The sequence below is a fragment of the Coregonus clupeaformis genome, chromosome 4 (assembly GCF_020615455.1).
Source record: "Coregonus clupeaformis isolate EN_2021a chromosome 4, ASM2061545v1, whole genome shotgun sequence".
In the NCBI taxonomy this organism is placed as follows: Eukaryota; Metazoa; Chordata; class Actinopteri; order Salmoniformes; family Salmonidae; genus Coregonus; species Coregonus clupeaformis.
Genome location: NC_059195.1, coordinates 18,402,025 through 18,427,386, shown reverse-complemented (window position 1 = coordinate 18,427,386; position 25,362 = coordinate 18,402,025). Strand labels below are relative to the sequence as shown.

The window sequence follows — 25,362 nt, the reverse complement described above, 5'->3', positions numbered from 1 at the left end:
AGTTGCACCGATTCTGTATCGGCATTCACCGGCGAGTGGACATGCAGATCTCAACCTGAGGATTCTCATAAGTTTGCTGATGTGGAATGACAGTCAACTTCTTCGTACTCTCTGGATGTCAAATAATTAACATAACGCAGAAAAAAGTCTTAAACCGTAACTTAAGCACCAAAAATAAATATTACTCTGTCCAATTAAATTTGAACTTGGCTTCCCTTGAACTCCAGGATGCAACAATAAGGAAGAGTTGGAAATGCTTACTAGTCACAGGGATGCCTCCTCAAAGTCAGCAGCCCACATAGCTTTCCGAGGGCGCTGAATTTGTTAAGTGTTAGGAAGTGGCTTTTACATTAACCACATATCATAAGTAGTCCAGTTATTATCAGTGAACATGGGTAACCTTTGTAATTATATATAATACATTTGCAAGTTGTGGAGTTCTATGCATTTTGGGAATAAATAAACAATCTGTATATCTGTAAAGTATATACCGTTTATGAAATGCAGGTGTGTGCCAAGTGACAGAGGATTGAAAGCAAACACACATCGAAGCAAAATGTCTGCTCAATTTATTGTCTCCTCATTCACTTTACACATGGCAGGAATTGTATTCTGGAAATATTTAGAAAGCTATGCATTTAGGATTAAACAAAACAATGAAGAAACCTTGTGGCAAAGTTATTGGTACAATCTATAAGGCAAGCTCTCATATTCTCTCCTTTGATTACTCCCTGAACTATCGAATCACAGTAGCCATGCCAACACATCACCATATCCCTGGACAGGTCACACCTGCGACATTGGCAAAGTAATAAGTGAATTTACAGAAAGTGCACAAAAAAAACACCCGTCTACAGTATGTCAGATCTAACATGAACATGTGTGCTGACAGGTGCACTGTAGTAAGAAAGTACCATAGGGTCCGGGAAAACACCAGCGGATCCCAAGGGAGAGGAAGTGTGTCAAGAAGTGCAATATCATCTTTAGTTTGATCCATTCATGATGTATGCAGTGTCTACCTTCATTGTTACTGATGGAAGCAAATTACGGTGTCTGACACAATAACAGCTCATCTAGGAGCACAGATTAGAAATGTTTTTAAAGAAAAAGAAAATGGAGAAAAGAAAATGTTTGCACAGCATATTCAACTAGTAATCTCTCTTCCTGCTAAACCAGTTTTCCCACGTCAGTGATTAAGCATGGAGATATCTAGGGCACATAGTTATAAATAAATGTCATATTTTCTCCATGATCCTTTTTTCAATCATACAAGCACATTATTCATTTGATTCAACATTTACTGCTAGTCATTGTCAATACATTTAATACAATGATTCATTTAATTAAAATCAGCAACTTCTTAAAACTAAAAAAAGACACCTGAAACCCCCATATCATACTGCATCAATAACCCTTTTCACAATTAAAAAGATAAAAGCAAAGTCATTTAGTTAAAAGCTTGCACGTGTAATTTCCAGTGAAAATGTAAGGCTGATTTATTAAATCCAACTACCACAGATACAGGGAGACGCATGCATTTGTTTTGATTATTACTATTCGCCAGCAATTCTTGTAGTTACCATATTATTACATTGATTCTTCATCTTCTGAGCTTTCGGCCACAGATCGAGCATGTTCAGCATAGTCAAAGGCAGGTAACTGGATACCCAGCTCGTTCCACTTGTTGATGTTCTTCCTCTTTTCATCATACGTCACCAGGAAGTTCTTGACGTGAAGACAAGGACACTCGATTCCACGATAGAGCATCATTGAACCCCATCTCTGCAGGATGAAATCGATGTGAGTGGACAATTGGCATTAGCTTTGTAACATGCACTTCCAGTAGATATAGATTGAAATGTTTGAATATCTATTCAGGGATTGACATTAAGGGTTGCCCTATTGCCTGGGGCAAATTAACTAAGCAGTCAGGCCTTCTCTGAAAACAACCAAACAGAAATAATTCTAGTAGCCTAAAACGGATCATTTGGGTTTCTCCCAATTGTTTAAATGAAAGATAGACAATTCATGGCATTTATGGCAGTCGGGCAAGTTGAGCCTGCTCTGAGAATCTTTTACTGATAACCAAAATATAAAGAATTCCAGTACTGATCTTTCTGATTCCTCTGCTATGTGTAGGTGAAAGGTAGGTAATACATTATATGTCTCTCCTCATGTAAAAAGCAAATTTACATGTTCAGGCAAGTGATCATAATCTTCAGGCAACCAAAAAAACTCCTTACTTGCTAGATGAGCAAGTACCTTTCAGACTTTAACGTCAAATGTTGTCTATTATAGGTCAACACCAACATCTTTCTCTCTTTACAGAATTAGGACAGGACATAGGCCTACCTGTCCACAGTCTTTGCATGCTATGAAACCATTGGTCTCGTAATCCAGTAGCCTCTGAACAAGTGAGGTGTTTTCTCTTTGAATGAAAAGTTCCCTGCAAAAGAGAAATCAGACATTGTTTCATAACTTAAATCTGTGGTTGAGGGGCTGTATGCGGACTCAAGGCAAGCATTTTAAATGTGAATATAGGTTTGGGGTATATCTTTTAGTTTTCTAATGCTAGAATGTGTGTATGACAACACATCTTTACCAACAACTGTGTACTGTCAATTAGGCTACAAACTTGCACAGGTTGGGTTACTTTGACAAGAGGACAGCTGTTTGCAACAGAACATACTTAAATTGGGGTGTCACGTTGACTCTGTGCATGTTTTCAATGATTTCGACATCTTCCCCAGAGCAGACTGGTTTGTTGCAGCTTCTACAGCTGAACTTCACTTTGGACGGGCTCTCCTTTTTCATTCCTTTCTGCTTCTTCTTGGTTGTTCGCACTCTTTCCTCCATGATCGCCTGAATCTGGAATTCCTTAATCTAGCAACAAACAATTAAAACGCAATTAGTATATACTTTTTTGACATTACTCAACTAGGTTTAAGAAATCAAATCAAATCTTTAAATTATTTTTCTCAATTGCAGGAAAACATTTCATTTAATATCAAGCTGGCAGTTAAGAGTTGAGAGGAGACTTACTCTCTTCTCATATTCCTCTTGATCTAATTTCTTGACTTTATCGATAGCTTTGCTCATCATCTTCTCACGGTACTCATTGACACTCTCTCGTTCAGCAACCCCAGAACCCTCCCCCGCCACTAAGGTGTAACTACTGTCCTCAGCTCTGCCTCTGCCTCGGGCCTACAAGACACAAACACAATGAACATGTTCTCATTAAACCATGGCAGTGAGCGCTTGAAGTCATGCTAACAGTATGATAATGCGGTTTGAGTTATACAGTGAATACATTGTCTGCTAACCAGTGAATACTATTTATTTGAAAATCTCATGTGGCGCATGCCGAAGAGTTAGCAGACAATACAGAATCTAAGTTCATAGTTCTTAGTTAATAATGACACCGTGGATATTGACTAATAATGACATGTTTTTGGCAAAGCCAGTTAACCTTTAAATCACTGACCTGAATCATAGCGATCTCATTGGTCACAAGCTCATATCGTATCACAAAGTTACATGCTGCTATGTCCAGACCCTCTTCAGCCACTGTTGTTGCAATCAGCAAGTTGATCTCCGCATGCTGAAACTTGTTCAAAACATCCCTTTGTTCTGCCTGAAAAACACAAATGTGGTCAAAATAAATTATTGAATACAAGCACAACTTTTTCACAGCAGAGGATGTATGACGGTGTGCATTAGTCAAACAAAGATGAACCACTTTGATGTAATACTACAATCATCCACTTAAGTACATTTTAACAGTAAATGTTTTCAAAGTAATCTATTTAAGTAAAAAAGCAGACTTGTCTAGCAGCCAGCCTTTGTAAAATGGGGAAAAAGTGCCCTCACAGCAGTCATTGGTTTCACTACACTCTGGCCTCCTCCTCCAATCACATGGCAAGCTTTTACTCCGACTTCCTCGAACTTGGAGTTCTCCTGAACCCATTGAGCTAATGCGATGGCACTGCGACGGGTCTTTGTGAAAATGATCCCTCTAGCCTTTTCTCTAGTTGTAAACTCTTGCAGGATTTTGGTTCTCAGCATAGATAGGCTATTATTTTCATACTGCGGAAGCTTAGCCAACTCCTGCAGTTTCACTTTGCTATCTGCAAGAAAGTAGATTTTGAAGAAAGCAGTGAAAAATAGTTAAACTCCCAGATATCTATGTAGGGCTACATTACAATGTACTAAAAACATTAGATGTACAGTAAGCTACCTTTAAAGAGTGTGAAAAGGAATATTTCTGTTTCGGTCTTAATGATGGCCTCCTCGTCCTCTGGGGCCACTTTCTTCTTCAGCTCCTCGTCAAAGTATTTGTCCAGGAAGCTAAAGGCATCCCACATGCGGATGGTTTTGCCTAGGTACAGAGCCTCGTTGTACTGCCGTAGATGCTCAGCACAAACTCGCACTTTTTGATTCTCCTCTTTTGCAGCTGTAGGAAAACATAGATAAATCGCTTAGGAATGTACACTGAACAAAAATATAAAACGCAACAATTTCAAAGATTTTACTGAGTTACAGTTCATATAAGGAAATCAGTCAGTTGAAATAAATTCATTAGGCCCTAATCTATGGATTTCACATGACTGGGAATACAGACATGCATCTGTTGGTCACAGATACCTTAGAAAAGGGCGTGGATCAGAAAACCAGTCATTATCTGGTGTGACCACCATTTGCCTCATGCAGCGCAACACATCTCCTTTGCATAGAGTTGATCAGGCTGATGATTGTGGCCCGTGGAATGTTGTCGCATTCCTCTTCAATGGCTGTGCGAAGTTACTGGAGTTTTGGGAACTGGAACACGCTGTTGTACACACCGATCCAGAGCATCCCAAACATGCTAATGTTTTCCTGTAGTCCACAATCATCTCCTTTGTCTTGATCACGTTGAGGGAGAGGTTGTTATCCTGGCACCACACAGCCAGGTCTCCGACCTCCCTCTGTGCATTCAAATAGCCATCGATAAAATGCAATTGTGTTCGTTGTCCGTAGCTTATGCCTGCCCATACCATAACCCCACTGCCACCATGGGGCACTCTGTTCACAAAGTTGACATCAGCAAATCGTTCGCCCACACGACGCCATACATGCTGTCTGCCATCTGCCCGGTACAGTTGAAAGCAGGATTCATCCGTGAAGAGCACACTTCTCCAGCGTGCCAGTGGCCATCGAAGGTGAGCATTTGTCCACTGAAGTCGGTTGCGACGCAGAACTGCAGTCAGGTCAAGACCCTGGTGAGGATGACGAGCACGCAGATGAGCTTCCCTGAAACGGTTTTTGACAGTTTGTGCAGAAATCCTTTGGTTGTACAAACCCACAGTTTCATCAGCTGTCCGGGTGGCTGGTCTCAGATGATCCCGCAGGTGAAGAAGCCAGCTGGGGAGGTCCTGGACTGGCGTTGTTACACGTGGTCGGTGGTTGTGAGGTTGGTTGGACGTACTGCCAAATTCTCTAAAACGGCTTATGGTAGAGAAATGAACATTGAATTCTCTGGCAACAGCTCTGGTGGACATTCCTGCAGTCAGCATGCCAATTGCATGCTCCCTCAACTTGAGACATCTGTGACATTGTGTTATGTGACAAAACTGCACATTTTAGTGACCTTTTATTGTCCACAGCACAAGGTGCACCTGTGTAATGATCATGCTGTGTAATGATCAGCTTCTTGATATGCCACACCTGTTAGGTGGATGGATTATCTTGGCATCTGAGAAATGCTCACTAGCAGGGATGTAAACAAATGTGCACAAAATTCGAGAAAAAAATGCTTTTTGTGCATCTGGAAAATGTCTTGGATTTTTTATTTCAGCTCATGAAAATTCGGACCAACACTTTACATTTATATTTTTGTTTAGTATACTTTTGGGGTATGACAGGGTGTCTATTTATTCAGCTATGACACTTGGTATGAAGAATGGTTAAAAAATATTTAGATTGCGCCTCTTATCAGTAGCCCTCCAGTACAAAAGAACATGAAAATAAATGTGTTCCCTCACCATTTTGTTCTTTCTGGACCACCCACTGCTCATAATTCTGTGTGCCTAGGTCGCAGGTAGGGTTCAGTTCAGCATGGATGTGGATGGCAGTCATGATTCCTTTGATAACATCGCCAAAGGGATCCTGACAAGAGATAATTATACAGATGTAAGTACATAAATATAAGTCTGCACTGTTACACACTTAAAAAACTCAGGATTATGTGGATTTTCATGAAAAAATATGTATACTTCTCTTTCTACTGGGAATTTTTTAAAAGAGTACCTCCTTTCTCTCTTCAGCAGTGTCAATTTTTTTGTGCGGTTCTTTTTTGTTTTCCCCAAGGTTCCCCGTCATTATTTTGTATGCGTCCAAGTTTGCACAGATCTACAAAAGACAGAACATGAGTTGAAGGAATGAGCAAAAACATAAAAACAAATACATTTATTAGAAACCATCTACATCTGTAATAAAGATCAGTCACAATGCTTAGCAATGCAATACTTCCAAAGTAGTGCTCTATTAATCAATCACACAGTATATTCAGTGGTGGAAAAAGTCCCCAATTGTCATACTTGAGTAAAAGTAAAGAAACCTTAGTAGAAAATGACTCAAGTAAAAGTTAAAGTCACCCAGTAAAATACTACTTGAGTTAAAGTCTAAAAGTATTTGGTTTTAAATATACTTAAGTATCAAAAAGTAAATGTAATTGATAAAATATACTTAAGTATCAAAAGTAAAAGTATAAATCATTTCACATTCCTTATATTAGCAAACCAGACGGCACGATTTGCTCGTTTAATTTTTATTTATTTACGGATAGCCAGGGGCACACTCCAGCACTCAGACACCATTTACAAACGAAGCACTTGTGTTTAGAGAGTCTGCCAGATCAGAGGTAGTAGGGATGACCAGGGATGTTCTCTTAATAAGTGCATGAATTGGACCATTTTCCTGTCCTGCTAAGCATTCGAAATGTAACGAGTACTTTTGGCTGTCAGGGAAAATGTATGGAGTAAAAAGTACATTATCTTCTTTAGGAATGTAGTGGAGTAAAAGGAAAAGTTGTCAAAAATATAAATAGTAAAGTAATGTACAGATACCCCAAAAAACGACCTAAGTACTTTAAAGTATTTTTACTTAAGTACTTTACACCACTAAGTATATTAAAATAAAACAACAATAACAACTATTTTGCGTCACCACTTCAGTGTGACCTGTAGAGTTCAAACCAAAAGCTGTTTCCAATATTTTCCTGTGTGGTGAAAGAAAGTAGGCATGGTTAAAAGAGGCATGGTGAGGTTTACGGCTGCCTGGAGTGCGGAGGCCATGTGGAACATTGGAAACAGCTTGGCTGAGCAGGGGTGAGCACTGAGCAGAGTACCAACTGAATGAGGGAAGGACAAAGTGCTTGACAGGGAGGGAGGAAATTGTTTAATGAACAGAGGGAAGGCAAGAATGAGAATGATGAGGGTGTATGTCTAGAGAGAGAGAATGAGAAAGAAGGAGAGATGTAGCCTAGTAGTGCATGTTATTTACTCGTAGAATGTGCTCCTCGGCTTTCTCAATTTTCTTGGCTCCCCCGACGCCAGGTGAGGCGGTCAAGCCTAGGATCTGTGGGATGGCCACCGTATCCTTCTGCTCTTTCTTTAACTTGGCGTTCTTGTGCTTCTGCTTCAGGTAGCGGATCATGATGTGGTTGTAGACTCCTCCCTTCTGTGTGTGGTGGCACTCATCGATCACAATCAGTGACAAATCTACACAACAGAAATAAGGAGCAAATACACTCATGCGATTGTTGAAGTTAACAGAAAGACAAATTAAATACATTGGTTTAACATAAGAACGTGTCATATAATGCATATAGGAGACATCTGGTGTATATTTCAAATCATAAACATTCCTGCTATTACTCATTCAACAATCTATAACCGTCTGACCCTCAGACTGTAGAAAAGCCTCTGCCGAGGCCAGCTTGGTCTGCTGGTCACTTTGTCTCCTGATTTTCCCATTACATTGTGCCGTGGGTCTGGTTACATTGCTGTAGGGTTCCTAGGAACAATAGTTTGCTCTAGCTTTACTACCTGTATTCAAAACCTTTGTTTTATCTCCCATAATGCTAGTGCTGTAAATATACAAGTGGCTTATTGACACCCACAAATTACACCCTCCCTGGACTGCCTCTGTGTCTGAGGCCCTCCCAGACTAACCACCACTTTTCTAGGAAGTCTATGATGCAGTTTCCACCACACTGCATGACTGCTATGTCGCTAGAGTGTGATGAGGTATGAACATTCACAAATACAACTTTAAATAGGAGTGCTACAAATCCCTTCCCCAGAGGGTATAAGAGTCTGAAGTGGAACATTCAGTCTGATGCAGTGACAGAGGCTCTCATGTGAATTTGATCAGCCACACACTGATGGCTTGAACAGACGTGTGGCCTGGAAAGCACCAGAAAAAACCTAACCCTCGAGGCATTTCAACAAACAGCATATGTTACACTGAGGGATATTCCACCTTGGACTGGCGAGTGCCAGCAAGAGCAAGCAGGAGAGCCGGAAGCAACTGACTGACAAGAACCTGTCAAATGAATTCTCAGAGGAAACGCACTCAGAATGAGTCCAAAGTCAGTTTACTTTCAATTCCAATTCCAAACCCCGCTAGCGTCCATAGCTGTGGGCAACAAACTGACTTTGGAATAAGGTGGAGATAAAACCCACAGTCGAACATTTGCATAAACATGCCTAGCTACCTGTAGATATGTTTCCCATTACCTTTACTCCCATCCCAGATGTAGTAATTAGGCAACTAAATTCAAGAAAATGATGTCAAACCTGAAAGTTTAATCCCATCGTCATCTCCACTGTGAGCCCTTTCCAAGTAGTTCTCCAGAATCTGGGCTGTACAGATGATGATATCGTTTTTCTGGACAATCTCTGTGAAGGAGATTTTGAGCTGGGAGTCCCCACTGACCCTCTCAACTCTGTATTTGTTTTTAAGGAACTTCCAGAACTCTGTGGAGTAGTGCTGCTCTACCAGGGGCACCTGAAGGAGAACATATCATTATTACAAAGACTAGAGATTATTCACATTCAATATGTGAGGGTCTGCCTCTAAAAAGAATGCTATACTGTATTTCTCACTGTCAGTATGTACTTAGCTGGTGCATATGCACAGTTTATGTTTGAAAGTAAAACTACTTATGAACAGAGTTAATAAGAAATATTGTTCAGACTAGACTGATAACACTGAAGTGGTGGAGTTTGTTTGACGGAGGGTTTTAAATTGGCCGTGTGTTACGATAACGTGTGCAACAAGATGGTATATTTAGTGGTTTTTAGTTTGGGAAGGTACTCGGAGGAAAACACTCACTTTCCTGCCAAAAACAGCACTAGAAAGGTTATTTCTACTTCAATGAAGATGCATATCATGTGGTGGGTTTTATTGAATTAATTTCTCAAATTGGGTCGGGATGTATTTTTTATATGCTGAGAAAACGAACACTAAGTAACTTCAAAAGTAACTTCATAACACAGTCATACTTGTAGGGATGTGCATTGTTTATATACAGTGCTTGACTTGGGCAGGAGCTCACCGGAGCGGAGTACCGGCACCTACATTCTTCTACTGCTTGAGCTCCTGCACCTCAAAAGTATTGTGGAGCTCCTGCACCTAAATATAAACAGTACCGGCACCCAAAATGAGTACTGGCACCTATTTACATTTACATTTACATTTTAGTCATTTAGCAGACGCTCTTATCCAGAGCGACTTACAGTTAGTGAATACATATTTTTTTATACTGGCCCCCCGTGGGAATCGAACCCACAACCCTGGCGTTGCAAACGCCATGCTCTACCAACTGAGCTACATCCCTGCCGGCCATTCCCTCCCCTACCCTGGACGACGCTAGGCCAATTGTGCGCCGCCCATGAGTCTCCCGGTCACGGCCGGCTGCGACAGAGCCTGGATTCGAACCAGGATCTCTAGTGGCACAGTTAGCACTGCGATGCAGTGCCTTAGACCACTGCGCCACTCAGGAGACTGTATTTAAGTCCAAGCACTGTTTATATGCAACCCTTTATATAGAGAAGAAAATAGGTTTTACCCTACATGTGAACCGTGCTAGATGTGATATGACAATGGTTTGTCCAATATAGAAAAAATGCATGGGAATGTCTGTTCCAAACTGAAATGTTGTAAAGTGGTGTATTTTATTACTCTTAACATAATTATTTGTGGAGAGCAGAGAGACTAACTGTGTCATGCCCAGTACTGTACTGTACTTTGCTAGCAGCTTTCTTTGTGATCTCTATAAGCTACAGTATGTTACAATACACACACATACAGTACAGACAGGTTGTGTGCACAGGACATTACATGGGAAACTGGAGTACCTTGTTAACCAAGACAACCACTTTCCCTGGTCGGCCCTCTTTCCCCCTGCTGTCCAGATGTTCTTTGGTAATATAGACAGCAACTCTGGTTTTACCACTTCCTGTTGGGAGGCATATGATGATGTTTTTTCCCTCCAAGGCGGGCCTGGCCACGGCCATCTGATAATCTCGAAGAACAATGTCAGCTTTTGGGGGGCTTTCAGCAGCAGCGCAGCCTGTAGAGTAGAGCAGAGGAGAGAGGTTCAGATCAAAACTATTGTCCACATCAGCACCATGAAAATCCTTCTTTAACCCGTGTACTTCCCTTCACCTACATTGATTGAAGTGGATTTAACAAGTGACATCAATAAGGGATCATAGGTTTCACCTGAATTCACCTGGTCAGTCTATGTTATGGAAAGAGCAGGTGTGCTTAATGTTTTGTATACTCAGTGTATAACTACATGGAAAACGTTTTAATCTCCCTACTCATACATTGTATGTTAGAGGTCTCAGTCTTGTCTGAAGTAACATTATTAAATTGGACTCTTGCAACACAAAACTATGGAGATGGAGAGATATGGTGTCCTAAACTCAATAGGAAATAGACAGTGAACATTGTGGTCTCCTGGTCAGTAAATCCCAGACTTATTAGAGGAAATTCCTCTATTAGTCATGGTTAATATCATGTCAATAAGATATGAATCCCACACACACTGTTTTTCTGTCTGATAGAGAAAGCAGAATGCAATATACTGTATTTTAATTAAGTACTCCCAATGTCTTCTTTAAGCAGCAGAGCACACATACCACTGGTTTATGGAAACGCACCATAACCCCATATGTATTGGATCTGCTCACATCAGGCATTCTGCCCAACTTCCAGAGTAGCTAAATAAATAAAAAATCCCCAACATGTAGCTGAATATGGTGACTCACGGTCTTGATAGCAGAGTAATGTAAGCAAGATTGAGAGTAACTCAAAATCAAGGCGATGCAACAGACACACTGTGGTGTCATCAGAGGCTGGTTTGAGTGACAGGAGCTGTCCGCATCGGTGTGTTACGCTTCACCTGGCTGTGTCCTCTTGTTAGCTCACCTGACATCATCATGATGTCACAGACCCCTTCTGGCGGATTCATGGCATAAATATCAATTGGCTGATTTAAAAAAGCCTATTAAAGTGAACTAATCAGTCACCTTTTTTATGTGAGGTGAGAAAAGTAAAAGTGTTGCCTTTAAAAGGGCATGTTCCTTCATACTTAAATTGATTTCAAGCGTGTGAAAGATTATGAACCCAAGGCATCGCTGTCTAACATACATTCAAGCCTCTTCCTGATATGAACAAGAAAGGAGAGTCTTCCTGGAAAACCAAGACCTATCTATGTAGACAAAGCAATGACAGGTCATATTACTAAACAAATGTGATGATGAAAGTGAAATGAAACACCACTTCTATTTGACCTGATGCTTGCAGAGTTGTGTTGGGAATTTACTTTACTAAATTCAGTTTTGAGGAGAAAGTAATCATTTTTTGTTTGGAAAAATGCTATTTCATATTACTGAATCATAACCATGTAACAACATCCAACTCTTCGTTTAGTCCCTATACGGAGTCTAAATAGCATGTGTTTGCAATTGGGATCTTTGGCTATGCTCCGTCCTCTTTTAACTTGTGTGGCTTGTCATGATACACATGAGCCAAATGAGCCAAATAGTATAGGCTCTAGGAACTCTTCCATTCAAACTTGTCTCTCATTCCATTTCTCTCTTACCCAAACTATGGATTCTCCTCCAAATGGAAAACCAATTGAAAGTTCCTTTCATTCTATCATATTCAAAATGTTAACTAAAATACGAGCAACAATGCTTATTTAAACTTTACTATAATTACAAATTCATCTCATTATTTTTAGTGATCTGAATTATTTTATTCATCAGCGCAACACCTGGTTTTGAAATTCAATAGATGGTCCTGAAAGATATTATGGAATGTTTTAAATCCATAAAACAATGAAGAGAGCTTTCAAAGAATGTTATGAGGACATGATGCAATATAAGACTAACATCACAGCAGGTTGAGAAGAAACAACTTTTCAGGAAACTTGACTGAGTGAAGAACTTGAGGTAAACGTATGAAGGGAACAGCAGACTGGATTCCATTGCACATTTGGCCTTCCTTTGAGCAAGCTTTGCAAGCTCCCTCTCCTACATATTTCCTGCATTTAATCACTCATTCCCAAAAGTGTTCAACTGATTCCACCATTATCATTTCAAGATTAATGCTAACTTAATCCAGAGCTGCGGACTGCAGACTATAGTGAGGGGTGGCTTAGAACTCCCCTTCAAGTGTGACTTTGATGGTTCCCCATTTTGTACAAGGTGGAGTTCAGTAGGACTATATTTGTGATTGACTGTTGACTAGCAACACTTCAAACTGTTTTAAAAAGAGCCTCTGCTATGAATCTAACATGTAATCCAACTGCATTATTTTCTAAGGTCATGTCAGATACAGTATCTAACTTTTGTTCAAAGAATGATTAGGGGTTGAGCTATTTTCCCCAAAATGCTGCATATGAAACAGAACAGGAAAACAAGGTAAATTAAACATTACCTGACATTGAGAGATTCAAGCTATTTTCAGGTTGCCCGTTTTCCACTTGTTCTTCTGTGCCACTGTATAGGTCTAAAAAATCAAACAATAATTATTTACACAACTGACATGTTAATCATTTTCAAAAGTTAGTCATCCATCTCAATGTGTTATTTTCAGTTTAATGGCTTAACATTTGTTTACACAGATTTTATACTGAAGAAAATATAAATGCAACATGTAAAGTGATGGTCCCATGTTTCATGAGCTGAAATAAAAGATCCCAGAAATGTTCCATTCGCACAAAAAGCTTATTGGTCTCTAATTTTGTTCACAAATTTGTGTACATCCCTGTTAGTGAGCATTTCTCCTTTACCAAGATAATCCATCCAGCTGACAGATGTGGCATATCAAGAATCTGATTAAACAGCATGATTATTAAACAGGTGCACCTTGTGCTGGTGACAATAAAAAGCCACTCTATGAACAGGTCCCCCCCAGTGTCCATTCATTATAATCTAAAATGCAAAACTGACCCTAGATCAGCACTCCTACTATGAGACGCTTTATGAACAAAAGGCCCAGTACTACAACCTTGACTCTCATGATCAAGGCTATAAAGGTCAGTGAAAGGGTATGACTCTGTTATATTGCACCTGCAGTTTCTGGGGCAGCCTCTGAAGGTTCATCCAGATGCATGCTGGTCACACTGCTGTCCAGTGTCTCCTGCTCTGGGAGAACAGAGTTCTCTGCTGCTTCTACAGGCCCCCCCTCCTCCACCATGTGGTCCACATTCCCTGGAGCGTCATTCACATCCATCAGGACACCTGGCTCATCACTCACACCCACCACTGGCTCTAGAATGAGGAAGCAGAACATTTCAAAGACCAACCACCCTCATCATACCATCATATCTGGGGTATTGATCATGTTATAAATTATATAATGATGAGAAAAAGACAGGGATAGGCTAGTCAATATTTACAACTTATTCAAAGCTACTATTCCTCACAACATCTATTCAAGTTCAAAGGAGCATGGTTTAGGCTAGCATGAAGGCAATATATGGGCAATCTATGAATCCTTACCTATCAGGTTATCACCAGGTGTCTCCCCTGTCAGTTCTTTAAACAGGTCAGGGTGTTCAGTGTCCTGTAATGCCTTCAAGAAGATGGAGAACCATCCTGGCGGGAATCTCACGATTCTCCTGAGAAGTTCACGAGCACCACTCATATTTCCTCGGTTTTGACATTCAGCTAATATCTAGAACAGAAATAGAATGGGTTAAATATAGGCTAATGTGAGAGTTATGTACTCACATCAATAGCTGCAGTACAGTTAGTGGCAATAGTCTGCCCTCATCTGGTCCAGAGATGTATCACATTAATACACTAAATGGCCAGTTTATTAGGTACACCCATCTAGTACCGGGATGGACCCCCCTTTACCTCCAGAACAGCCAGAATTCTTCGGGGCATTAAAACATTACTCAATTGGTATCAAGGGAAGTAACGTGTGCCAAGAAAACATTCCCCACACCATTACACCACCGCCCCCAGCCTGTACCGTTGACACTAGGCAGGATGGGGCTATGGACTCATGCTGCTTCAGCCAAATCCTGACTCTGCCATCAACATGACGCAACAGGAACTGGGATTCGTCGGATCAGGCAATCTTTTTCCACTCCTCAACTCTCCAGTGTTGGTGATCGCGTGCCCACTGGAGCCACTTCTTCTTGTTTTTAGCTGATAGGAGTGGATCCCGGTGTGGTTGTCTGCTGCAATAGCCCATCCGTGACAAGGACCGACGAGTTGTGCATTCAGAGATGCCGTTCTGTACACCACTGTTGTACACTCCCGCCTGCGGGAGAGGTAGCTAGCTAACGATAGCTAGGACACCGGTAGACACAGTGTCCTTCGCTCCCGCCTGCCCTCGCCGTTGTTAACAGAACTGCAGGAAAACAGTGCCCGACAGGTGGGGGTGAAGGACACGGTCTACCTGTGTCCTAGCTATCGTTAGCTAGCTAGCTATCTATCCCGCCTGCTGTGCACCGGAGTTCTAGCTAGCTAACTAGCTAGCTAGCACACAGTACCCTTTCCTCTCGTCTGCCGAACACCTGCCCTCAGCTTTGTTAACAGAACTGTGGGAAAACAGTGCTTGACAGGCGGGGGCGAAGGACACTGTGTCTACCGGTGTCCTAGCTATCGTTAGCTAGCTACCTCTCCCGCCTGCTGTGTACTGGAGTTCTAGCTAGCTAGTGGCGTTGTCGCCCCCGCCTTTTCTTCTGTGGCGTTTATCGGCGGTTGGCATCCAACGTTACGGTGCATTACCGTCCTGGTGCATTACTGTACTGGAGCACCCCCGCCTCCCACCTGTGTACCGAGAAGGGCGCAATTGCGTTCCTGCATGTGGGATAAAACCATTTGAAATCAATCACTTTTTTACAGCACCCCTTTTTATTTGAATGAAACCTTCCATACATACAGTGCCTTCAGAAAGTATTGACACCCCTTGACTTCCCCCAGAAATGGTGTTACTGCCTGAATTTAAAATGGATTAAATTGAGACTTTGTGCCACTGATCTACACACAATAATATGTTTTTATGTATAAATTAATAAAACATTTAAAGCTGAAATGTCTTTAGTCAATAAGTATTCAACCCCTTTGTTATGGCAAGCCTAAAAACGTCCAGGAGTAAACATTTCCTTATCAAGTCACATAATAAGTTAGTGTTTAACATGATTTTTGAACGATTACCCCATCTCTGTTCCCCACACATTCAATTTTCTATAAGGTCCCTCAGTCGAGTAGTGAATTTCAAGCACAGATTCAACCACAAAGACCAGGGAGGTTATCCAATGCCTCACAATGAAGGGCACCTATTGGTAGATGGGTAAATAAAAAAAGCAGACAACGAATATCCCTTTGAGCATGGTGAAGTTATTAATTAAGCTTTGTATGGTGTATCAATACACCCAGTCACTACAAAGATACAGGCGTCCTTCCTAACTCAGTTGCCGGAGAGGAAGGAAACAGCTCAGGGAATTCACCATGAGGCCAATAGTGATTTTAAAACAGTTACAAAGTTTAATGGCTGTGAGGATGGATCAACAATATTGTAGTTACTCCACAATACTAACCTAAATGACAGAGTGAAAAGAAGGAAGTCTGAACAGAAATATTCCAAAATATGAATCATGTTTGCAATAAGGCACTAAAGTAATACTGCCAAAAAATTGGCAAAGAAATGAACTTTTGTCATGAATACAAAGCATTATGTTTGGGGCAAATCCAACACATCCCTGAGTACCACTCTTCATATAATCAAGCATGGTGGTGGCCGCATCATGTTATGGATATGATCGTCATCGGCAAGGACTAGGGAGTTTTTAGGATAAAAAGATACGGAATAGAGCAAAAAATGTAGCATAGGCAAAGTCCTAGAGGAAAACCTGCTTCAGTCAGCTTTCCAACAGACACTGCGAGACAAATTCACCTTTCAGCAGGACAATAACCTAAAACTCAAGGCCAAATATACACTGGATTTACTTACCAAGATGACATTGAATGTTCCCAAGTGGCCTAGTTACAGTTTTGACTTAAAATCAGCTTGAAAATCTATGGCAAGACACTAACAGCTTACAGACGGTAGGCAATTAAGGTCACAGTTATGAAAACTTAGGACACTAAAGAGGCCTTTCTACTGACTCTGAAAAACACCAAAAGAAAGATGCCCAGGGTCCCTGCTCATCTGCGTGAACGTGCCTTAGGCATGCTGCAAGGAGGCATGAGGACTGCAGATGTGGCCAGGGAAATAAATTGCAATGTCCGTACTGTGAGACGCCTAAGACAGCCCTACAGGGAGACAGGACGGACAGCTGATCGTCCTCGCAGTGGCAGACCACGTGTAACAACACCTGCACAGGATCGGTACATCCGAACATCACACCTGCGGGACAGGTACAGGATTGTAACAACAACTGCCTGAGTTACACCAGGAACGCACAATCCCTCCATCAGTGCTCAGACTGTCCGCAATAGGCTGAGAGAGGCTGGACTGAGGGCTTGTAGGCCTGTTGTAAGGTAGGTGCTCACCAGACATCACTGGCAACAACGTTGCCTATGAGCACAAACCCACCGTTGCTGACGAGTCGCGGTTGTCTCACCAGGGGTGATGGTCGGATTCGCGTTTATCGTCGAAGGAATGAGCGTTACACCGAGGCCTATACTCTGGAGCGGGATCGATTTGGAGGTGGAGGGTCTGTCATGATCTGGGGCGGTGTCACACAGCATCATCGGACTGAGCTTGTTGTCATTGCAGGCAATCTCAACGCTGTGCGTTACAGGGAAGACATCCTCCTCCCTCATGTGGTAAGTCCAGACCTAATCCAAATTGAGATGTTGTGGCAGGACTTGAAACGAGCAGTTCATGCTTGAAAACCCACACGTCACTGAGTTAAAGCAGTTCTGCATGGAAGAGTGGGCCAAAATTCCTCCACAGCGACGTGAGAGACAGATCAACAACTACAGGAAGCATTTGGTTGGAGTCATTGCAGCTAAAGGTGGCACAACCAGTAATTGAGTGTAAGGGGGCAATTACTTTTTCACACAGGGGAATTGGGTGTTGCATAACTTTGTTTCTGAAATAAATGAAATAAATATGTAATTGTTGTGTTATTTGTTCACTTATGTTCCCTTTATCTAATATTAGGTTTTGGTTGAAGATCTGATAACATTCAGTATCACAAATATGCAAAAGTAGAGAAAATTAGAAAGGAGGCAAATACTTTTTAACAGCACTTTATATACAGTCGTATGAAAAAGTTTGGGCACCCCTCTGAGGCTGCATAATAATTTACTCTGTCGTCACAGAAAAATGATCACAGTGGCATGCCATTCATTTTCTAATAAAAGCTGAGTACTGGGGTATTGTCCAGACAAAGATTTTTAGTGTAGCAATATTAAGTTGTATTAAATTAAATCAGATGTGAAAAATAGGCTATGCAAAAATTTGGGCACCCTTGTCATTCTGTTGATTTGAATACCTGTAACTACATAGCACTGATTAATTGGAACACACAAATGGTTTGGTGAGCTCATTAAGCCTTGAACTTCATAGACAAGTGCATCCAATCATGAGAAAGGGTATTTAAGGTGGCCAATTGCAAGTTGTTGTTCTCTTTGACTCTCCTCTGAAGAGTGGCAACATGGGGGCCTCAAAACAACTCTCAAATGACCTGAAAACAAAGATTGTTCAACATTATGGTTTAGGGGAAGGCTACAAAAAGCTATCACAGAGATGTAAGCTGTCAGTGTCCACCGTGAGGAACATAGTGAGGAAATGGAAGACCACAGGCACAGTTCTTGTTAAGGCCAGAAGTGGCAGGCCAAGTAGAATATTGGAGAGGCAAAGGCAAAGGATGGTGAGAACGGTCAAAAACAGCCCACAGACCACCTGGATATTTCAACAAGACAACGACCCAAAACACTGCTCAAAATCTACCTGGGCATTTATGCAGAGGAACAAGTACAATGTTCTGGAATGGCCATCCCAGTCCCCAGACCTGAATATCATTGAGAATCTGTGGGATGATTTGAAGCGGGCTGTCCATGCTCGGCAACCATCAAACCTAACTGAACTGGAGATGTTTTGTAAGGAGGAATGGTCCAAAATACCTTCATCCAGAATCCAGACACTCATTAGAGGCTATAGGAAGCGTCTAGGGGCTGTTATTTTAGCAAAAGGAGGCTCTACTAAATATTGATGTGATTTTTCTGTTGGGGTGCCCAAATTTTGCACCTGTCTAATTTCATTTTGATGCATATAGCACATTTTCTGTTAATCCAATAAACCTCATTTCACTACTGTGTCCATCAGTTATTTGATAGATCAAAATGAAATGTTTGGATCAGCAAATGAAATTGCTGATCCAAACACCCAATTATTTATAAATGGAAATCATGGAAATTGTCAGGGGTGCCCAAACTTTTTCATACGACTGTGTATATACACTGCTCAAAAAAATAAAGGGAACACTTAAACAACACAATGTAACTCCAAGTCAATCACACTTCTGTGAAATCAAACTGTCCACTTAGGAAGCAACACTGATTGACAATAAATTGCACATGCTGTTGTGCAAATGGCATAGACAACAGGTGGAAATTATAGGCAATTAGCAAGACACCCCCAATAAAGGACTGGTTTTGCAGGTGGTGACCACAGACCACTTCTCAGTTCCTATGCTTCCTGGCTGATGTTTTGGTCACTTTTGAATGGTGGCGGTGCTTTCACTCTAGTGGTAGCATGAGACGGAGTCTACAACCCACACAAGTGGCTCAGGTAGTGCAGCTCATCCAGGATGGCACATCAATGAGAGCTGTGGCAAGAAGGTTTGCTGTGTCTGTCAGCGTAGTGTCCAGAGCATGGAGGCGCTACCAGGAGACAGGCCAGTACATCAGGAGACATGGAGGAGGCTGTAGGAGGGCAACAACCCAGCAGCAGGACTGCTACCTCCGCCTTTGTGCAAGGAGGAGCAGGAGGAGCACTGCCAGAGCCCTGCAAAATGACCTCCAGCAGGCCACAAATGTGCATGTGTCTGCTCAAACGGTCAGAAACAGACTCCATGAGGGTGGTATGAGGGCCCGACATCCACAGGTGGGGGTTGTGCTTACAGCCCAACACCGTGCAGGACGTTTGGCATTTGCCAGAGAACACCAAGATTGGCAAATTCGCCACTGGCGCCCTGTGCTCTTCACAGATGAAAGCAGGTTCACACTGAGCACATGACAGACGTGACAGTCTGGAGACGCCGTGGAGAGCGTTCTGCTGCCTGCAACATCCTCCAGCATGACTGGTTTGGCGGTGGGTCAGTCATGGTGTGGGGTGGCATTTCTTTGGTGGGCCGCACAGCCCTCCATGTGCTTGCCAGAGGTAGCCTGACTGCCATTAGGTACCGAGATGAGATCCTCAGACCCCTTGTGAGACCATATGCTGGTGCGGTTGGCCCTGGGTTCCTCCTAATGCAAGACAATGCTAGACCTCATGTGGCTGGAGTGTGTCAGCAGTTCCTGCAAGAGGAAGGCATTGATGCTATGGACTGGCCCGCCCGTTCCCCAGACCTGAATCCAATTGAGCACATCTGGGACATCATGTCTCGCTCCATCCACCAACGCCACGTTGCACCATAGACTGTCCAGGAGTTGGCGGATGCTTTAGTCCAGGTCTGGGAGGAGATACCTCAGGAGACCATCCGCCACCTCATCAGGAGCATGCCCAGGTGTTGTAGGGAGGTCATACAGGCACGTGGAGGCCACACACACTACTGAGCCTAATTTTGACTTGTTTTAAGGACATTACATCAAAGTTGGATCAGCCTGTAGTGTGGTTTTCCACTTTAATTTTGAAATCCAGACCTCCATGGGTTGATAATGATTTCCATTGATAATTTTTGTGTGATTTTGTTGTCAGCACATTCAACTATGTAAAGAAAAAAGTATTTAATAAGATTATTTCATTCATTCAGATCTAGGATGTGTTATTTTAGTGTTCCCTTAATTTTTTTGAGCAGTGTATATATATCTCTTCTACTTAGACATTACATAGTATTTGGTGTAGATCGTTGAAACAATTAAATCCATTTTAATCCCAATTTGTAACACAACAAAATGTGGAAAAAGTCAAGGGTTGTGAATACTTTCTGAAGGCACTGTATTTGCCCATTGTAGAAGTGCTAAGAAATTGACATTTTGGACTTGAATGACAAAACATTTGAGAGATAAAGGTGCTCAAAGTTGACCTATTTTGAATACCCCACCATACCATGAGACATCAATGTCTTCATCACTGGAAAAGATAATCCTTTGAGATTTATATATAATTTAAAAGCTTACAAAGAGGGTTGTCAAACTGTTTTATAATTCCTTGAAAAAAAATGTTTTACTGTTAAATGTCACTTATCGAAAAATGCGTAAACTCAATATTTTTTTCTGATTCACATATGTTGTAGCTTAGACCGTATTTTACATCTGAAGTTTTTGTGTTGTGCCCGCCATTGGTTGAGACACATAATGCTCTTGATATCAAACTCAAACGTTTATTATTTTACAGTGATGAAGACATGGATGTCTCATGGTATGGTTGGGTATCCAAAATGGGTCAACTTTGAGGACCTCGATCTCCTGAATGTTTTGGCATTCATGTTCAAAAAGTCACTTTCTAACCACTTCTTCCATGGGCAAACATGAATGGAAAGTTTCAAAAGGGATGCTGTCAAAAAGTGATTGAATTCATATGGATTTAACCTTCAGGAAACCCTCTTTATACGTCTATTGGTCCATTTTTAAGCTAGGACTCTGGTACACAGGCGGGAGACGGGGTGCTCTGGTATGTAGTGGTAATGGACCATAACGTTGGATGCCAACCGCCTACAGAAGAAGAGACGGGGCGACAGTTGCGACAACGGTAGCTAGCTAGGACAACGGTAGACAGTGTCCTTCGCCCCTGCCTGTCAGGCACTGTTTTCCCGCAGTACTGTTAACGACGGCGAGGGCAGGTGTTAGGAAAGGATACTGGGTGCTAGCTAGCTAGTTAGCTAGGACCGGTACACAGCAGGTGGGATAGGTATATATCTAGCTAATGATAGATAGGACACTGGTAGACAGTGTCCTTCGCCCCCTGCCTGTAGGCACTGTTTTCCCGCAGTTCTGTTAATGGCGGCGAGGGCAGGTGGGAGCGAAGGACACTGTGTGCTAGCTAGCTAGATAGTTATCTCTAGAAGGACTCCGGTACACAGCAGGCAGGCGGCGGGGGTGACACCGGTAGCTCAACAAGGTCTCACTGCAGAATTAGACTTTCATCCACATTCTCCAAAAGCCAAATTTCTACGTGTTTTTGTTGCTCCTGCTGCTCTGTATCATTCAAATTCTCCAAAGGTCAAATAGGGTAGGGTTCCAATATAAAAATTAAAACCAGTGTCCACGACTGGGATCGAACATGAAACCTTCTGATCCAGAGTCATGGGATTGTTGCTCTGTATCGTTCCATTTCTCCAAAGTCAAATTTCAAAGTTAAGGAATAAGTTTAGGCCCTCATTCCGAATGGTTAAGGTAAGGGTCAAGGTTTGGGACAGGGTTAAAACATTCCGTTTAGGCACTCATTCTGAATGGTGAAGATATGGGTTTGGGATAGGGTTATAACATTAAATTCACCTTCTGATCCAGAGCCAAGGGATTATGTCCATCCACCACCCCCACCCACACCACTACAGAACCCCCCTGCCAAGGGCACTTGTGTGTGTTGTTGTTTATGTGTGGCTGGAGCAGTGCTGTCTGACTCTCACCAATCCTCACCCTTTCTCCACCTCACATAATAGATCAGTATCTCCTCCAGCTCATGGCTTCAGCCAATTGTACAATAGCCAAGTGTCTCACCCCTGTGCACGCTCTAGCCATGCAGTCTCTCTAGGCCCTGATTGGCTAGCCAACCTGACCAATGCTCTTCAAGGGAGTAAATATTGCCCATACGTGAATGATGTTATTCCAGTCTGTGAGTGGACATATGTGCATGGAATGTGTGACTACAAAGTAAGTTGGGTTCGCTCTTGTTATCATTGCAGTATGTAGAGGAGCAGTATTCTATGTAGTTCTCATTCCTATTATTATTATGTTACTACTGATATTGTCTGCAATGATGTGTCCTTGCTCTTATGTGTTGCTGTGCAATAGCCTACCATTTGTATAATCCTTGCCATTATTCTTAATATGCTATTGCCATGCTAGTCATTAATCGGGTGTTACTATGGTTATTATTAGATACAGTCCTTGTTGTTCTATCCCATTCTATCGTACTTTTCAAATATCTATTTAGGCCAGTGTATTTATCTCCTGTATAGCATATTTATTATATCTCTGTTTCTGTCCATTACAGAACCATACCCATGTATATAACCATTTACATACCCAAGAACATAACCATGTTCATCTTCTCCTGTGTGTGATTAAAGTTCCTGTGCGTGTTAACTCTTGGGCTGATTTATTCCCCTCTAACCTGGGCGGTGTCAGAGAGTCACAAACCAGTAAAATACATAGAGCTGGGTCGCTCTCTTTCAACTCTAGCAAAACCCTAGTGGCCAGTTTTGAAGGCATTTCCAGACATTCTCAGGACATCGATATACGTCCAAGTTCGACGTCAATCTTGAACGACCTGGCTGGGTAGCTAGTTAAAAACTCACATAATACTGTTATTTCCCTTTTGACCCACATTTTAATCGCACAGACAATCAGGGGAAATCCAGAATATTACCGTGCAGGAACGCCCCGATTGCCAGCCGAAATTGCACACTTCTCGTGCATTTAGGTCATCATCAATAATCTGATTTAATAAGAGTTTAGGCTATGGACAAGATCCCATATGGCTCATACAGTCTACACACATACAATTACTTACAATTTCACGGTCCTCTTTGGTGAGAATTTCTCTAGTAAAACAGGCCAAGCAAACATCAGTAGTCTTCATCCCCAAAAGACTTGGAGACAGAAGTTCAATAAGTCTGACGCAGTAGTCATTCTCTGCCTCCAGAGAAGGACTTGGCGGGCTATCCTCCACGTAGATGGCCGCATGTTTACAACCCCCAGCTGACAGTGCATCCACAAACTCCCTGAACCAACCGTCCGGATGTGGCCGGATCCTGATGATTGTATCAATAAGTAGATCCACTGCCTTTAGATTGCTCTCCTTTCTCGCCTTAGTTCGGATCAAGTCCTTGTGGTCATTGTCTAAGAAATTCAGGAGATCCAGCACATACTCGACTTCAATGAGTTTCCGTAGCCTAGGTCTGAAGTCCTCAATCAGACTGATGTTGGCGGCGTTAGAGGCCATCGATCAGGTTGATCAGAGATATACACGAAATACTTGGTCACTTCAAAGTCCTGAGTACCGTAGACAAGCACACGGAGGAGTAGGCTAACTGTAGTGCAAATAGTTAAATCAACATGCGTCAACCGAGATTCTATTCTCAGGAAATGCAACCAGTTTCAGTTTCAGTTCTCCCTCTGCAGTCTGGATTCCACTAGTTACCACAGCCACAAAGTCACAATATTCATGAAAACTTAAAATCAGCTATTTGGTCTTAATTTAAGGTTAGGCATAAGGTAAACAGTGTGGTTAAGGTTAGTTTCAAAATAACATTTTAAGAAGATAAATAGTAGAAATAGGGGAGATGTATTACTTTGTGGCTGTGGAAACTAGTGACGACCCTGCAGTCTCGAGGAAGAACTGCCATATAATTGCCCACCACTAGAGCCCTGTATTGATCATAAAACTAGCTGTTGACTACTACACTTCCAATAAATGGAACGATTAAGGAACACCTGTGTGATTTTTAGCAAAGAGAAGGGAACACCTCGCTCTCCAACCAAGGCGCATGAATACAGGAGCAAACTGAGGTGAATAGGAAATTCAGCAACACTTGATAAAGTGCTTAATTATTACAAGTAAAAAACAACGCATTTCGGTTTCATAACTTTCATAAACGCTTTACAGATAGAAAAGTGAAGATGGCTTTCATACATTTCAAAACAGTCACATATGGATTCAGGGACCAATCATAATACAAAACAAACCAGCCCGGTCTCAGAGCATTTCGTATTATTCTATAGGTAAATCTGAGACTCGATTTAGGATGATATGTTATGTCTGGTATGGTTAAATAAAACAGATGGGTGGGCATATATTACATACATCTAGCAACCCAAAGGTTGTGAGTTCAATTCTCATCATGGACAACTTTAGCATTTTAGCAAATTCAACTACATACTACTTTTTAACTACTTTGCAACTACTTTGCATATTAGCTAACCCTTCCCCTAACCTTAATCCTTTTAGCTAACCCTTCCCCTAACCTTAACCCTTTAACCTAACTCCTAAACTTAACCCTAACCCCTAGCCTAGCTAATGTTAGCGAGCTAACTAACTTTAGCCACCTAGCTAGAATTTGTAACATAATGTACGTTTTGCAAATATGTAACATATCATAAGAAACAGGTGATGGACATCCACAAATTAATACATACCATACGAAATGTAACATACACTACATGACCAAAAGTATGTGGACACCTGCTTGTCGGAACATCTCATTCCAAAATCATGGGCATTAATATGGAGTTGGTACCCCCTTTGTTGCAATAACAGCCTCCACTCTTCTGGGAAGGCGCTCCACTAGATGTTGGAACATTGCTGCGGGGTCTTGCTTCAATTCAGCCACAAGAACATTAGTGAGGTCAGGCACTGATGTTGGGCGATTAGGCCTGGCTTACAGTCGGCGTTCCAATTCATCCCAAAGGTGTTTCGATGTGGTTGAGGTCAGGGCTCTGAGCAGGCCAGTCA

The 25,362-nt window shown here is 41.9% G+C and overlaps 1 protein-coding gene across 1 annotated transcript; it reads right to left on the bottom strand.

The window, feature by feature from the left end:
• Positions 1-552: 552 nt before the first annotated feature.
• On the bottom strand, positions 553-24,132 carry ifih1 (interferon induced with helicase C domain 1). Its single transcript, XM_041864730.2, has 16 exons — positions 23,422-24,132; positions 14,061-14,235; positions 13,629-13,829; positions 12,994-13,065; positions 10,401-10,615; positions 8,838-9,048; positions 7,540-7,757; positions 6,286-6,387; positions 6,021-6,144; positions 4,238-4,453; positions 3,871-4,127; positions 3,485-3,634; positions 3,043-3,204; positions 2,690-2,883; positions 2,353-2,446; positions 553-1,782 (listed from the first exon to the last, which is right to left on the bottom strand). The coding sequence occupies exons 1-16, from the start codon at positions 23,851-23,853 to the stop codon at positions 1,588-1,590; spliced, it is 3,018 nt and encodes a 1,005-aa protein (XP_041720664.1). The 5' UTR covers positions 23,854-24,132; the 3' UTR covers positions 553-1,587.
• Between the last annotated feature and the right edge of the window lie 1,230 nt (positions 24,133-25,362).